The 17,669-nt window shown below is 42.1% G+C and overlaps 1 protein-coding gene across 6 annotated transcripts in view; it reads right to left on the bottom strand.

The window, feature by feature from the left end:
- The window catches only part of Cep112 (centrosomal protein 112), a 363,872-nt gene that overhangs the window by 78,135 nt on the left and 268,068 nt on the right, over positions 1-17,669 (bottom strand). For all 6 annotated transcript variants that reach the window (XM_050164302.1, XM_050164303.1, XM_050164304.1 and 3 more), the window contains 2 exons: positions 11,687-11,749; positions 5,436-5,585 (listed from right to left, as the gene is read on the bottom strand). In XM_050164302.1, the coding sequence (XP_050020259.1) occupies positions 5,436-5,585; positions 11,687-11,749 (213 nt within the window). The remainder of the gene's footprint in view (positions 1-5,435; positions 5,586-11,686; positions 11,750-17,669) is intronic.

The raw sequence follows: 17,669 nt of genomic DNA, 5'->3' as shown, positions 1-17,669 counted from the left end.
ACAGGATATCTGAAATGATAACCACATTGGTTCTGTGACGGTTATTTCTGGTTAGTGACATTTGGGATGACTTGAAATACTTTTATATTTTAAAATAAATTCTAAAGGATGTCAAGAGAATATATTACCTTACATATTTATTGTGACATTAACAACATGTCACAATGACTCCGGATTGTGAGGACAGGAGCTTTCTCAGTATTATACAGTTGAGGAACGGCTGCTGCCTGAACGGTGTCGGCACTGACCTGACTTGTGATGGGTAGTGAAAGGCGACAGACAGACATACTGAAGAGCTGGGGTTGGGTGGGCTGCGCACTTTGATGGAGGAGCATCAGCAGCCTGGAAACACAGAGTTTATGATACAGCTGACCTAGCAGGTGGCTTGATTATACAGCTGGAAGAGGAGGCAGGTTAGCCAGTCTTGGTAGGGGGGCTCTGCAGGGGAACAGTCTTGGGCTGCAGTCAACTGGGAGGAGGAAGCAGTAGTTGCTGCTGTCTGTGCACACTGCTAACATCTGCACTGGGACCAGGGAAGCCCTTGCCATTCCCTTGGGTCTGAGGCATTGGGGTCTGTGACATGGTGGTGCTCATGTCAACAATATACACTCATCCAAAACTTCATTCACTCCCTACAGATGACTGTAATGGATTTTCCTTGATCATACAATCTCTGCCCTTCTTATTGGGAAATAGGGTTTACTTCTTTTGACTTGATTCAGTACTGGTCTGGTGACCAGCAGAATGTGGCGGGAGTGTTTCTGCACTCTCCTAGTACAGCCTCATGCAAAACGCAGGCTCTTCCTCCCATTTTTGAAGCCCCCTCTGCTACTCTTCATTAAGGAGGTTCTGTAGCCATCTTAGACATTCCAGGCTCAGTTAAGCTTTCTCCTAAGTGAAGCCCAATGATGCACTGGATGCAAAAGAGCCACTCAGCTCCTGCTGCCCAATTCTCCATTCCAAGAATTACAAACATACAATAAAGTTGCTGCTCTAAGCCATCAAGTCGAGGTGTATATGGGTGCTCATCTGATATCTCAGATAAACTTTCTTTTTAAAATATTTTAAATATATTTTATTTAAAAATATTATATTCATTCATTTATTTTTGGGAGGCATGTACTATGGTGCACATGTAGAAGCAAGAGTGTGCACTTGGCATGAGTCTTCATGGTGTGGGTTCTGGGGATGGTAATCATGTTGCTAGGCTTGATGTGAGGGCCTTTATCCACTGACCCATCTCTTCGCCCCAGGGAAAATCCCTTCTACAAGTTTAGCTTTAAATGTAGAAATGAGATAAAGCAGTAAATGATAAAGATTTTATTGCTCCTAAGTAGTGATGCTATAATCCAAATATATCAAGAAAATTCACAGGCTGGAGAGATGGCTCAGTGGTTAAGAGTCTTAGTTTCTCCAGAGGATCCAGCACCCACATGTACACACTCCTAAGGGATCTGTTGTCCTCTTCTGGCCTGTGTGGGTACCTACAGGCATGTGCTACATACAGACATGCATATGGAAACCACCCATACACGTAAAAGAAAATGACTTAATCACCAATCCACTTCTCAGAGACATCTACAAGTCGAACTCTGATATGTAATTGCATTCTTCTCTTGTATTTATTTTCCTAGCAAAGCATCTTGTGAACATCTTCAATGTGCATACACAGCTTTCTCTGACAGGGTTTCAGCTCTGAGAGATGGGGAGGAGACAGAGAATGCTGGTGTCACAGGTACCTGGCACAGAACAGAACTCAATCTGTGGCCAAGCATTTCATGACTAGAGCAAAGTATGACACTTTAATCGTATTGGGTGAATTCTAGAATTGGGTCAAAGACTAAGCAGGCCTCCTAAGTAATTTTTAAACAGGGATGGGCATTGTTGAATTATCAGCCAACATATTTTCTCACATTACCGTGTGCACACGGGTGCCCTCGGTGGATTCTGTAGACAGTTTCTCCCTCATGTGTTCTCTGCAGCATGGCATTAGCACCCAGAGAAACCCATAGTTAGCTCAGAGGGCATAGGCACTGGGTTCACTAATGATCTCTAATGGCAGTCTTCAGTTTGAGAGAGTTCAGCTCATCAATCGGAAAGCGGGGCGGGGCGGGGGGGAGGGTGAAGCAGGTTTCACAATTAGCATCCTGGCTGTTTATACACCAGTGTTGACTATTTCTTTGGACAGATGTATTTGGTTCCAGAAAATTGAGCTTCATGGTGACTCTGCCTCTTTCTAATTGTCTACACATGTCCGTGTATCTGCATCTGGATGTGTAGACCCCTCAGCGGAATTAGAATGTAAAATTCTTAGCTTTGTTCTGTCATTCAGGCTGATGAAGGGTGGAGCAAGGATCTCCAATGGACATTTGGGTATTCCATTCATCTTCAGAGATGCCCTGTGAGGACACTGACGTGGAGAAAGGGAGGAGGCCTAACAAGGAATAGCTTAGTCCCTCAAGGAAGACAGACTGTGGCTTGAACTTTGCACACCAGTAGCCAGGTTTGTCCAATCTCAGCTTTGTCTCCCCACCACTCTGTTCAGGAAATCCTTTTCTCAGACTGATTCCCTTAACTGCTCGGGAAATTGAGGCAGGGTGTGGGGGTGGAGGCAAGTGAGAAGGAGGCAGAGAAGAAGGCTGGAGAGCCGCAAGGGCTCTTGATGCTGGATGACTGGGAGTGAGCTGGGGAAGCCCACTAGAGCTACCACAGTGCTCACCACGGACCCAGCGCTTACCCTCGCCTACCCGGAAAGCTCAGATGAGATAAACTGAAAGGAATTCTTCCAACCTGTGCACCAAAATCCCATTCAGAAGCAGGGGTTTGTGATGAATAGCGAGACAGTGAGTCGGGAGAAACGCCTCTGGAAGTGAGGGTGAGGAAGAGCACCACAATGCACCAGATTCCTACTGGTGCCACAGGTGTCTGCCTCCTCCCCGAGGGACAGGTGGCCTTCCTGAGAGCCAGAAGCACAGTTAGGGAGAGAAAACTCTCCAGGAAATGTCTATGACCAAGAAAGTTAAGTGCTGGGTGTGGAGCTGGGGTTGAGGTCAATGGAAAATTAAAGGGCCATTTCCCTTTCAAGAGAACGCAGGGCTATCTTTGGATGTACCTCTCCTTCTTTATTTTTAAAGACTCGACTAGTACATGAATAGATGAACTGGAGGTAATTTGGGTTTCGTGTACAGATGTCAAGACATTTGCTAATTTAGTAGTTTCATGTGATTTATTTCCAAAAAGTTACAGATGATAAAAGGTCATGTGGCAGACAAAAAATTTGTTAGGGCTAAGGATTGTAATAGAACATTAATTAAAATATTTGTTAGAGAACTCAGAACACTGAGCCAATTGAATGACTGTCACTTATTATTCCTTGTGTGTGTATTCCTATGTGGGGGGGGTAGCTAGGGAAAAAAGACAAGAAAAAGAATGATAACCAATCAATTATTTTATCAACTTCGATAGAAAAAAAAAGCTACCCACTTTATGCATTAAGTAACAGAATCCAAACTAAATTGTATTTCAACTATTATTGCATTTCCATATTTTAATTAATAAGCTCCCACCCAATAGGATTTTGCTATAAACTTCAGGCTGACCTTGAACTCATGATCCCTCTGCTTCAGCCAAGGGCTGAGACTACAGATATGTAGCACTATACTTGGCTTTTTAGCTGTATTATGACTTTAATTTGTTACTATCAGGAAAAATAGGCTATATGCCTTCTTAAAAAATATTTATTTTTATGTGCATTGGTGTTTTGCCTGTATGTATGTCTGTGTGAGGGTGTTGGAAGCCTTGGAAGTGGAGTTACTGATGGCTGTGAGCCACCATGTGGGTGCTGTGGAAGAGCAGTCAGTGCTCTTAACTGCGGAGCCATCATGCTAGCCCCAGTCCACACGGTTTATGCATCTGTTATGTACATACCAACTCTCATCACTTTAATTCTGTCTGTGATTTGGGGTAGGTCTGGAGTTATGATTTAAGGGCCTTTCCCTTTTATCATACAAATGGTTTAAAACTATAAGAATAAATATTTTAAAATAGGTAACTGTGCTAATTATAATTCTTTCAAGGTAATTTTAATCCTTTAAAAACAATGCCAGGGGTAACTTAACTCATGTCTTCCCCTGCTTACGCAACGGAATCCACTTTATTTGCAAATTGGAAATTACCGACCACTTGGTTATTTGGACATAAGTGGAAGAGATGTCTACTTAAAACGAAACTTTTATGTAACTGAAACAGTTTAAACAAATTCCACAGCTCAGTTCATGCAATGGAAACAGTTAACAGGCCGGCAGCACCAACTGTAAGTGAAAAGAGGACGTGTGAAAAGTAAAAGGGCTTGAAAGAGAGTTTTAAGTGACCATAACATGAAAAAGAAAGAGTTTTGTTGTTGTTTTTGTCTTATAACCTATGGAGGCAAAATTTCACAAATAGAAATAAATAGGCAAACATCATTACATCATTAACCAAACCCCAAGTCCTCACCTGTGAAGTGAGGAGGTTGGTTGTGCTGGTCTCAAAGGGTTTTTATCTCTTAAAGGCCTTTTATTTGATTCAATACCATGTAGGTATACACACACACACACACACATATGTACATATATATATATCACTTATTTTTATTTGCTCTGTATGATTACTCTACATGCTTTAAGTATTGTTATAGCAAAGTCACTGAAAAATAACCTTTTGCTTCTTTAAAACGATTTTGTTCTCTTTCACCTTTATTTATAAAGGTTTCCTGGTGCTGCTCCTCACAGATGAAGCACAGCGTGGTTCAGACATTTACAATAGCATCTGCTACTATGAAGCCAAGGAAAGAGCTGCTTTGAGATCTAACTGCCTCTCACCTAGAGGATCAGGTTCAGGGAGTTTTCTGTTGCTATTACGGTGTGAATGGTTCTCTGAAGCCATTTAGAAACAACCAAAGTTCTCAGCAGCAACAATCGACCCTGTGCTATGTCAAAGCACATCAGATGGCTGGCATTCCGTGCCTGGAACAAACGCTATTGCTCATTATGCGAATACATAATGAAAGGATGTGGGCAAAGACCAGAATGTAAATTGGAAGCTGACTTCTGAATGTGCTAGGCAGCAGTCCTGGGCTGAAACACTAAGTCTAATTTCAAGAGACAATTCCAAAGTAGTTCTCAAGAGAAAGGACGAGGTATTTTTCAAATATTTGTTCAATATGAATGGGGAGGGGCTGCCAAAAATGACTCTTTATGCTGGCATGCGAGCTCTTGGAGGGAAGTCAGCCTGAGTCACTGGACACATCAAAGGCAGAGAGGCCAGTGAATGGAATTACTGAAGGCTGTGTGAGCAAGCCAGATACCTGCGTTCATCTGCCCACTGCTGCGATTTCAGCCTCCTTTTAATTACATTAAAGCAGCTGGTACCACTGGTTACTGCAGTCTTTAGATTACCTTGATTGCTTGGTCATTATCTCTAATCAGCTGCTGCTTCTCATCTTCAAACTTTTGTACAACATCCTGGAGCCGCCTTTCTGCAGCGAGCTGCTGCCGACTGCTCTCCTCTTTCAGAGAGGAAATGGTTGTCTGAAGTTCTGCTATGATCTAAAATGAAAACAGCATGCTGTAACTGCAAATTCTCCAGCGAGAGGCATCGATTTTATATGTATTTATGCTTAACAAAAGAATGAATTTGGCAAAACTCTATTTCACAAACTGAACATTTTCAATTAACATATCACTTAGGATAATGCATGAAATTCCACGTAATAAAAGACTACAATAAAGCTATGAATGGTGGACAACTGCTCAACCAAATATATTTGGAAGGCATTTCACTCTAACATTCCACAGTATTTACTCATCAGAAGAAAGAACATCTGTGAGCTCAAAAAATGAAAAGCGTCAGACTATTTTACTGAGAAAAAACTTCTTAAGAGTGAGCAAGGCTGGTCTGACTTTTGTGAGATTTGTACCACCACCACCAACCACACCCCCGCCAAACCTGCCACCACCCACCACCTACCCACCAACACTACCACCACCACCAACCACCAGCACCACCACCACATACCACCAGAACCACCCCACCCCCACTACCACCAGCCAGCACCACTACCACCTGCCACTACCACCGCCACCACTACCACCACCAGCACCTTTATTCTTCGTGGTCGTGCTCACTCTTTACAATCAATTCCACACAGTAAGTCTTGGGTATTCACTAATGTTATGTACTTTGTTGAGATTTGGAGTTTTTATATTGTTCGCTACTGTGAGGTAAGTATGATTATTATCCACTCTTTACAATGAGGAAACAGACAAAGAGGTCAAACATTTTACATTGTTGAAGCCCACAGTCAGTTTCATCTTCTAACGAGCCAATTTCACGTTGGTTTTTAACAAAATTTTGGTATTAAAGTTCACACTTCTAAATAGGCTTTCTAAGCGCACATACTCATGAAAGTTTATTCTGGCTCAGTCCCTTTCCTAGGGACTCCTGTAGCTCTCTCCACACTCAGGAGTTAGTTCCCTCCAGGGCAGGGTTCCCGCCACCTTCTCAAATTAACATCTGATGAGGAGCACAATGGGCCCACTGAGAGTGCTGCTCTTTCTTTGCTTTGGATGCAGCCATTGCCTTTTAGTCCCAACAGTGAGGACTGCTTTTGAAAGCAGGAAATGGTTGTTTGTCTAATAAAAGAAACAGTACTAGTGTCCACAATGCTGAAACAGTATCAGTGCTTACAAGACAGCTCTGCTCTTGGAGCGGGATGCAGTCGGTGAGAAACATTGGGCTTAGCAGTCTTTCTTGATCTCAGTTTCCCACAAACAGGAGCACAGCATCAACAAAGCAATAGAAACTATATGGAGGCCATAAAAGTCAAGTGCTATAGAAATATTAGTTGTCACAATGGACATAAACAGAGCATTGTTGTGATAAATATGGAGTGTTTACGCTCAGCATGCAAATTCGCTGTAACAAAGGTTAAAATTTAATCAAATGTTAAGATTATTTTGAAATGAAGAAATTCATAAGGGCAGTATGAGAATATTAAGTGGACCCTCTGCTGTGAGTGGAGGAATTCACTTACTGAGAATAGAAAACTGTTCATCTATTTTAAGAATTTTGATTAAATGTTGCTTCCATGCAACAAATGTTACATCCGTTCAATTACTGCCCATAGCACTTTCATCCATAAGCAGTAAAGGTTAAATTCTCACAGTGAATGTCAAAAACTGAAGCACAGAAGAACCAGCTTCTAGTCACAGGCCAGAGGGGCTAGGGATAAGAAAGCCAGATTTCCTCAACCTACCATGAAATTGAAGATTGATATTTTATAGGAACATGGGCCAAACAATAAACACAGCTTTATATTTCAGTGTCTCAAGCTGAGTAAGCCAGAGCTTCATAGAAGTGGGAGTTTAACTCCATAGTATGTGTTTAGTCCTCTGCGATTTTATCACGTGTAGATTTGGTGATCTACCACAGTCATGGAATCTACTTTGAAAGTACAAGGTATTTGTTTTCCTCTTAAAAACACTAGAAGTTAGCAAATCAGTATTGAGTAGAAACGGGGGATCAGGAGTTCAGGTCAGCTTCAACTACATGGTGAGTTTGGGACTAACTTGGGCTACGTGAGACCTTGCATCAGGAAAAAAAAAGTAAGATTGAGATTAGTATAGCTAGGATTTAAGATAAAAATATTTGAGGTATTTTAAATGGTTTTAAGGGCTCAAGATCAGGATATTCCTCATGTTTAGAAGATTCTGGACAAGGCGTACAAAAAGAAACGAGTGTAGGTTTTGGAACAATAAATGATGTTCAAGGAAGGTACACTTGCTTTTATAGTCTTTAGGGAGAGAGATGATGAGACCTCTATGGGGAAACATGAGATTCTATTTGGAAAGCTATGTTAGATGTATAAAGGTGACATCAGTGAAGCACCCTGGCTGGAGAGTATGTTGATTAGGAGGCAGGATGGCACTGTGTCACCTAAAAAAAGATTTAATATTCCAAATATTCCAGATTAGAAAGTCACCAGAATACCAGGCTAGAAAACAATGTTTGGATTAGGAACACAGCATGGGTCTTTACATCTATTCATTGTAGACTTTGGAGTACAAGAAGACAAACCTTTTGCCTTTGCTCAGTGCAGATATCAACAGTACTCAGTGAGTATTTAAGTAATGAGTTATAATGGTAAATTAAGTAGTGTAGTATCATGGTAAATAAATAATCACCACGGGGAAAAATAAGACAATATAGTCTACCCTTTCCATAAGTAATAGTAAAAAATTTCTGAAAAAAAAAAGACTCTGTTATATACAATCATAATTGGGAAGCTCCAGTTTGGAGAGAATCATTATCAAAGAATATTAAGTAAAATGTCACTAAATGCTTACCATGTATTTGTTTCATGGTGAGGAGCAGATTAGGACATTTTCATGTAGATATGAAAAATTAACACTCTGACAAACAACGGGGGCTCTTTTGGGAGGTTGCTATGAGCAGTCTGACCCATGAAAGCAATAATGGTTACTAATGATTGTTAAGCAATGAAACTTTGTGTAGACGTTAGGATCTTATTTGAAGTCTTTCAGAATTTAAAATAGAGGTAAATTTTCACCTTTTATTTCTATTGTTTTTTCAGGTTGTGGGTACAGCTCGAGACTTTTCTAAAATTCTTCCTCTAAGTTCAACAGCCAACAAAAACCCTTCCTAGAAAGGACAGGAAGGCACTGGGGTTCCTTACAAAATACAGGAAGGTAGAGCCCTTTGCTCCCCTCAGCATGGCCCCTGGACAAAGTGGGGGCATGTGACATACTTCGCAGTCATTGGTCTGCACATGAAGGGGAGCTAGCCAGGGTAGTGGCAGGGGCTGCTTGGCAGGGGGTGGGTCTGTCTGGCAGCTGGTCCTCTGCAGCTAGGGCGATCTCTGCAAACTCGTTCTGCTCTGATTTGGAAAATGAAGAACAGGGAAGTGACCTGAGTTTAGAAACTATGGTAAAACAGAGAAGGCCAGGTGAATATCTAATATTCAGACAAAAGGAATGCCTTTGTGACTGAGAGAAATAGCATGCGTGGAGCTGCTGCCTCCCTGGCTGTTGTGGGGAAGGCTGTGTAGGCTCAAAAGCGGCACAGTCTCTGAGTGTGCCTGGGGTTAAGTGCACATGGTCTACTAGGTCCAAAGCTTGATATGATCTTAAAGATCAAGTAAATAATTTCCTTCATGGGAAGGAAAGATGTCAAATATTTTCCCAATTTAAGTTGCTGCTCTCCTGAGTGTCAATGGACCCATCCCTCATCTGTTCACACTAGTACTGTTCTTGAGAGGAAGATTTTTAATCCTGATAAACACAGTGAAGCAACTTGGCTTCCGGCACTCTCACCAGCTTGATGAGATGTGCATTAGCGATTCCAGAAAACTCGCATCTGGAAGCACAAACAGCCCATGTTTCGTTTTTTTTTTTTTAAAGGTTCATTTAAAAATAATCTGTTTCTCAGCAGTGACTGGCACTGTAGACTGGTGTTCTCAAACGCCAGTTCATGGCTCTAAATACTCAGCGCATCAGAGGTGGGCACAGAGACTAATATCAGCATAAGGCTATCTTCCGTTTGACATCTATGTATTTTTCTGGCACAGTATTGCTCTTTCGTCTACAAAATGATTACAGTGCACGATAGCTTCTGGTGCTTTCCCACGTCCTTCTCCTTCATGTCTTGGAGAGAAATAGTAAGCTTGTACATTTCCAAATTTTGTGGCAAAATTTCATCAGTTCTTGAGCACCCCAAAGCACAGTGTATGATGAAAGGATTTAATCTTTCTTCTAGACCTTTTCCTTGGTTCTCTTCTTCATTTTCCTAGTGCACTGTTCATACACCTAAGGTTGCTAACAGGTAGTAAATGTTTAGTAATACGAAGCACTGTGTGCTTTGGACATTGGTTTTACTTACTCCTTAAAACTGTCTTAAGACGATAGCACTGATCTCCCATTTGACTCCTGAGGAAACTGAGTTCCAAAGGCAGCAGGTAAACTTGCTCCAGGTCACACACGCGGTAGGACTGGTTGGTATTCCAACTCTGTGGACTCAAAGCTTGGGTTTTCTTGTATGCTACCATTTAATTTGCTTTAATGTCACCTAATCAGGCTTCTTCACACATTCCTATAGGTAAACTTAAGCTCCTGTTTCCAGTCTTGTCAGCTAAGCAGTTTCGTTAGTTAGATTCCACTTCACTGTCTGTATCCTCCACTCCAAATAAAGCAGAAGGAGCGCTATGCCGAGCTGTGGCTTTTCCTGTTTCTGTTTCAACTTCAGTTTGGGAGTGTTAAGATTCCTTTCAGTGGTTCTAAGCATTGTTTAGTAGATTAACAAGAACATCTCTCCCTGAAGTCCTGGGATAATGGTAACCAAGTCATGGTTATCTCTCTCATAAACACATATGACTATTCAACTAAACAAAGACTTCTGGTTTTCTTAATGACATGAGAATTATATAACATGCCCATTTTAGAAATAATTACAGAATTGACATTTCCTGATAACTACATTCAAAGTTTTGCTGTATGAGGAAGAGAAAGCATTGGGCCAGGCTGGTATGTCAAAGGTCAAGATTGCCACTTTGAAGTCAGTTCCAGGCTGAGTCCTGGCTTAGTCACTTGCTAACTCCTATGATCTCATCTCTCCATCTCTCTGATCTCAGATTTCTGCCCTCTACTGCTGAGCTACATCCCTGGCCCTTAATTCTCATTTTCTCAACTGGAAAAATGGAGCCGATGAGGAAAACTGAATGAAGTCACTAGGCTTGTGCCCAGAAACGTTGGGTATTACCATTTGTTTTGTTGCTCCTATTATCAGGCAATTCATAAAATGGACCATGGATTTCAGTTTGCATGCCATTGTATACAGGCAATGATACGAAAGCCAACTTAAAATCACTAGACATGAAAACTGTAGAATTAAATGGCCTAGTTATCCACCTACAAAATGAAGGTAAACGATGCTTGATTTTTCTAGCAGAACTTACAGAACTCCAGAGGTTTGGGGCTCCCTAACTGAAGCCATTGGGAGAAAGAACAGCTCATGAAACAGAGGTTCTGCGAGCATCATTCTAGCAGAGGTGGCATTTAACTGTCAGCCTTCTTTATAGTAAACCCGCAGCGTTGACCATCAACAAGTGGTGGGTGCAGAGATTCTTTCCCACCCTCCAGAAGGAGCCAACAGTGGAGCTGACTATTAAACCTAGAATGGCCTGTCGTTTTCAATCAGTCAACTAGCTCATGGGTGCAATGAGTTAGAATATTGAAAAGAAAAAAAAAAGTACAGATGTTATCAGACTGCTTACATCACAGATGTAGGTGTGTGCCCCTGCCTTGTAAAATGTCTTTCGGCCTGGGCTTGTTCAACCATGCCAGCTGGTTTTACAACATCTTCCTCTGTGTGTATGTGTGTGTGTGAACATGAAGGTGTGTGTGTGTTGGTTCAAATGGCTCAATATGCACAATTGTTCCTGATTTTAGTAAGATGGAAATATTAAAAACATTTTTAATTTATTTATCACTCCATCAAAATATGATACAAATTCATGAAAAACTGACAAGAATTTCATTTAACTCTGAAGTACAAAGGCTTTGCTGTGTTGGTCTCATTTCTGCTCTTTGTTTAGGATTTACTGTTTTGTTTTGTGTCTTTGGCCCATGCTTACCTGGGAAGATTTGGCAAGCTTCTGAGTGTATTCCTTCTCGATCTGCTTCAGCCTGCTGTTGGCCTGCAAAACACACGTACACGAACACACATACAGTGACCTGTGAGCTTGGTATCTCTTCCACATGCCTATCACCAGGCAGCTGGGATGCCTGCCAGCTGCACCGCCCTTCTGGGCAGCCAGAAAACCACAGGGTTTGTCTTTGATCTGACGCCAACTATTCATCACTGAAGAAGCAAGAAAAAAAAGAGATCTCTCCTGCCAATTATTAGACAAACACAAGACTTCTGTGGATAGAAAGAAAAAGGGAAAAGGAGAGACAGAAATAGACATAGCAAGTGTGACGGCTCAAAGGTAAAGAAGGGGGAGAGGGAAGAAACAGGAAGGGAAAGGAAGACAAATGGGACAGGGAACTGGAGGAGGAGGAAGGGAAGGAAGGTGGCAAATTGAATACTCTTTCACCTTGGTTTAAAAAGAGAAACAGGTGCTCTCTCAGACAAAGGCAGATGTGAGAAGTTCAGACCACTAAGCAGAGTTGAGCCCCTACTTGGCTGAACACACAAGAACAATCTTTTGAAGTGACAAATATATCTAAATCAAACAGTTTTCTGTCCTGGAACTAGGGTAGCTTTCCCAGAATAAGTCCACATTGCTTAGAACGTAATTATCCTTCTGCCACTCATTTCTTAGTCCTTTGGATGTGACCCTCTTTCTGCTCTCTGGGAGTGCTTGGGATCTTCACTGTCTCCGTGCTCAGAAAGGTTCCAATGACAAGCCCTACAAGGGCCCTTTCCCTGTCAACCACATAGACATTTCTCAGACACTACTCTTGTCTGCTTGTCCATCTGCCTGCCTCTCTCTATCTTATCATCTTTTTTCACGGTTTCTTTTTCAATATCTCTGTCTTTTGATTTCTCCTAGAGTTTCTTCAACTTTTACTTTAAGATGTTCTATGGGATTCGAGACAACTGCTGGTACAGATAGAATTTCTAAGGGTTCTTTCTTGTTCTATAAAACAGCATCATTATCAACTTCCACTTTACAAGTGAGGAAACAGAGGCACAAAGAGTTTTGGTAACCTGCCCAGGACATATAGATTAGAAAATGATGGAGCTGAGATTCACACCTGCTTCCAACACACACACACACACACACACACACACACACACACACACACACACACACCATAGCCGCCACCACCACCAGTAGCAGCAGCAGCAACAGCAACAACAACAGCAGTAGAACAGAGGACTCCTTACTCTTCTGCAAGTGTGCACAGCATCCACATGCACACAGGACATTATGAATTCTCCTGAGGTTGTTTAGCATCTGAAGATGTAGCCGCATACCCGTCTGTCAAGCACTATCTAAGTGTCTCTCCATTAAAGGGTTTTATATACACTAGTGAGTATTTTGGTTCTTGTCTTTCTTTTTAGAAACTTTCCACACATCTGCTGATCTTTGGTGTCTTTTTTCCTCGAACCTGTACAGTTTACTGAAAGCAGGTTGAATATGTGCAGACTTCCGGTTGGACAGATGTCCCCATTATGTTATGACACAGGAGCCTGGTCTCCCCTGAGTCCTGCTCCCACTGGACTTCCTTCCTAGACATTTGCACAGAGCGCATCCTCTAATAATGCACTTATATTCCAGATCTGGAAGCCCTTAGATAAGCACCTGCACATTGAGGACAGACAAGCCACCTCTATTTTATCCTGATTGCACCCAAGTGCAATTTCTCATTCTATCTCTTTAGAGAGTCCCAGGGGTGGGAGTGGGACTGGTCATGTGATTAGCCAGCCCATCAGCTCTGAGACATGTTACTTCCTTATTCAAATCTGAATCCATTTTCCAGTTGTCACCCTATCCGGGCTCAGACCCCCTGCAGTTCCTGAATCCTTCCCCAACTTGGACAGCAGGACAAATACTACTGCTTTTAAAGGCATTCTCCAAGCCTTCTTTTTCCTGAAGGCTGTTTGTACTTTTGGTATGCCAAGACCATTTTTGGTCCAGCCCTTTCTCAAACTCTAAAATTTTGTTGACTGTTATGTGCTCTGCTGTTTCCTTTTCCTGTCTTTTTGAAAGAATTATTGTACAAAAATGCATCTGCCTGAGTTGCATTCCAAAGTTCCGATTTCATTCTACTTACCACCACCACCACAACAACCACACACACACACACACACACATACCCCAAACCCTGTAGCTATTTTAACATTCAGTCAAAACTGTAAGTCACAGTCCATGCCCTTTTCTTTTTACTTCTTGTAGTTCTGGGGATCAAACCCAGGAATTTGAATTGTGACATCCATGCCATGTCCCCTCTCCAAGGTCCAGGGATCATTTAGAGGGAGGGCGCAGGAAGACTGTAAAGGTCAGAAGAGGTGGATGACTATAGTAAAACTGTTTTCTGGACACAACTTGGCAGTGTCTTGCTTGCACACACAAGATCTGCACAGGATCACAGCAAGGAGAGGGGAAGTATCAGGGAGTCCCAACCCTAGATGAGAATCTATTGGCAACTGATGGCTCAGAGAGGGGGAAAATCGGTTTTCTTTGGGGATGAGGTCCTTGAATGGCTAGCCATGCCCTAGTGACAACCCTAAATCCATGCACATATTGGTAGCACTAAGAGAATACATGAAATTGAAAGGGATTAGTGGCAAGGAGAAAGCAAGGAAGCATTGCAGGGAAGGAAATGAAAGGAAGGCTGAATTGCAACACATTATATACATGCATGAAATTCTCGAATAATGAAAACAATCTTACATTAAGAACAAACCAACCCACAAAACAACCCAAGGGCTTTGTGCATCTTGTACCACTAGGCTGTATCACCAATCTTTTATTTCTTACCCGCTGATAGAACTTCCTCAGGGAGTGGAGAAAAATTGTAAGTTTAAGGTCAGCAAATGATTTCTTTATTTGGATTTCACCATGAGATGAGGAAGCAGCCCGGGCCAGGCTCTTCTCCACCCCAGCACTGTGTCTGAAGTGATCCTCGTGAGACCCTGGAAAGCTGGTCTGACCCCTAACAAAGTACTTGATAAGAAGTGTTTGTTCAATCAACAGATGGACACACAGCACCCAGCCGTCTCCTGTGTGTGATCGCCTGCGACCTACTTTTGAAGCAATCCTTTCAAAAATCACGTGTTTCCTGGACTCAAGTTCAAAACAATTCTGTATGGTTTATTCCACAGATCTCTGCATCTCTGAGCTCACCAAGTTCACAGTCTGAATTTGTTTCTTAAAGTTTAGCAAGGGCATGTGAGTACTGCTGTTAGTTTAGGAAGTTGTCAGACTCTGTCCCAGCTCTGTGACGAATACAGCAACTCTCCATTACTGAATTAGGCCACTTTGAACCTCTTGAGGTTTATTGGTTTTGGTTCCCATTCTACTAATGTTACTTATCACAAAATGCTTGATGAAGTATTTGTTGCTTTTAAAATAAACACTTACCATGTGCCAGGCACTGTTCTAAGTGCTTTAAAAATATTTACCCACTAGAGAACCTAAAACTTAACTGCAGTGTTCTAAAGACTAATTTCCTTTTCAGAGATGCTGGTCAGTCAGGAAAGGCCGTCTCAGATGCAGTTTCTTTGCAGAACCTGTGGCTAGCTGGCCCCAACAAGCTAGGCAAACTCCTTTACTGATAAATATCTAACTCATCCATCAAGTCTAAGGCTACAGAATTGCACAAAACACAGAAGAATATCTCTTTACCTCTGTACGCTTCTGCTTGAGTGTGAAAAATGTACTTTTTAAAAGTGATGTTTTAGATGGCATCATTGTCAATAAAAAAGATAAAGTAGGGAAAAGAGGAGGGGGATGAAGATAGAGGGAGGTTTGTAATTAAAAAAAAAAAACCACACACGTTCTAGAAGACTTCCTAGGTAGGCTTCAGGAGATTAGGAAGCTATGGGCAACTCCCAGTGCAAGGGCCCCGAGGGAGACGGAGTGCAAGACACAAAGGGCAGTGCAGGGGACCAGTAACCAAAGCAGTTAGCAATCATTGAGCTGAGCTCTGAGGCACTGCGGGTGAGCGTAAGGAATTTGTTTTTTAATATGAATAACATGGGAAATTACTGAAGTATTTCCTGAATAAGAGAAAATGTAATTTGTTTTAAGTAGTAATAAGATCACTCAAGATTTTATTTGGGGCAAGAATTAAACAAAGAAGCCACTTAGACTGCAAATAATACAGGTTGGCAAAGTGGTGATGAGACACAGGAGGCTCCGGGAAAGACCTGAAGGAAGGACCAGTGGATACATCATTCCATATAGAGAGATGGGGCAAGCATGAATTCAGGGGCTGGAGAAGTGAGTCAGTGGGGAAGACACTGGATGAATAAGTGTGAGGACACGAGTTCAGCTCCCCAGACCCCATATAAATCTGGTGTGATAGTTAAAATCTGGGCACTCCTGCAGAAAAATGGCAAAGGATACAGGTGAATCCCTGAAAGTCCATAGGCCAACTAGCTTCTTGTACATTGTGGCCAACAAGATGAGACTGTCTCAGAAAGGATGAAGGTAAGGACTGACACCCAAAGTTGACCTCTGACCTGTACATGCAAACCATAGTCATATGTACTAACATGCATTCATGCACACAAAATTAAAGAAACAAACTTTTTTTTTGTCCTAAGTAACTAGAAAATGAGGTCATCATTGATATGGGAAAAGCCATGGATGGAACAGGTTTTGCGAGGAAGATCAAGTGAGAAGTATTGGAGACATTAAGCTCATCCATGGTTGAGGTGAACATTTTTTTGAGCTTTTGAGTCTAGAGTTTGTAGGCGATATGTAGGTTAAAAATATGAAGCAAGAACTTCCCAATGTGTACCTAGTGTATAAAATCATGCTGTTACGTGAGCTTGTAATACACTGAGTAAATTTCAAAAATGAACAGGCCTAAGTATATTCTGCTCTGGGACTGCAGATGTCCAGAGGCTAGACAATGAGGAGAAAAGCAAATAGAAGAAAAGGCCAGGGAGATAAGCAACCAGAACAGGAATCATGACACCAAGTTGGGGAAGGAGGACAAGGTCTAGGTTTGGTGTCAAATACTGCAGGAGGTCAAGTCTAGTGAGAATGGAGAAATGTTCACCTAGAACTGGCATCATGGTGGTCACTGCTGACCTGGAAAAGAAAATTTTGGTATAATGCAAGGGATAAAAGCAGGATCCGAAGGAATTCTAGAGAAAGGAAGAGAAAACACTGGCGTAGAATCTAAATAGTTGGTTCGGGATTTTATTTTACAAAGAAGAGGAATGGGGGAGGGGTACTAGATGGTTGTAGGTAAGGAGAGTGCTGATTTATTTTCAGTAAGATGAGGGAGTCGTGTGTCTGCAGACAGATGGAATGACGCTAGCATTAGAGAAGGAAACGGGACAGATGAGGCCACAGGTTTTCTGAGATCTGTCTTTGGACAAAGGGGATGTGTTATGGAGTGAACTGTGTTCCAACAAATTATTTACATGCTGAAGTTCCAATTCCCAAAAGTGATTACAGCTGGAGGTAGAGCCTTTAAAAGGCATGAAGGTGAAATGAGGCCACAGGGCAGGGTCATTACAGGGGAGAACAGATCTCATACCTCCCCTTCTCTTCTCTCCCTCCTCCCCATCTCCCCAGGATAAAGGGCAGGTGAGGATGCAGAGAGCAAACAGTGGTACAAGTCAGAGAGGTTTCACCAGAAAGGAGCTCTGGGTTAACCTTGGTCTTGGACTTCCAAACTCTAGAACTATAAAGGAATTATGACACCAAGCTTGTGGGAGCTTGTGAGGATACCAAAGAATAACTCAGATCCTGGGAGGAGATAGGCAAATGATCCCCAGAAAGAGCTTCTTATTGCTTCTGTTTTCTCCATGAAACAGGAGGAAGGATGCACTGGCTGGACATGAGAATGGTAGAGAAGACCACTGGGAGACGTGAGGGATGAGAAGAAGCATGAGCAGTCATCGAGACAAGAAAGGGAGCAGAATGC

The sequence above is a fragment of the Alexandromys fortis genome, unplaced genomic scaffold, assembly GCF_014885135.2.
Source record: "Alexandromys fortis isolate MF-2015 unplaced genomic scaffold, M_Fortis_MF-2015_v1.1 scaffold_156, whole genome shotgun sequence".
Classification (NCBI taxonomy): Eukaryota; Metazoa; Chordata; class Mammalia; order Rodentia; family Cricetidae; genus Alexandromys; species Alexandromys fortis.
This window is presented reverse-complemented; position numbering and strand designations above follow the sequence as displayed.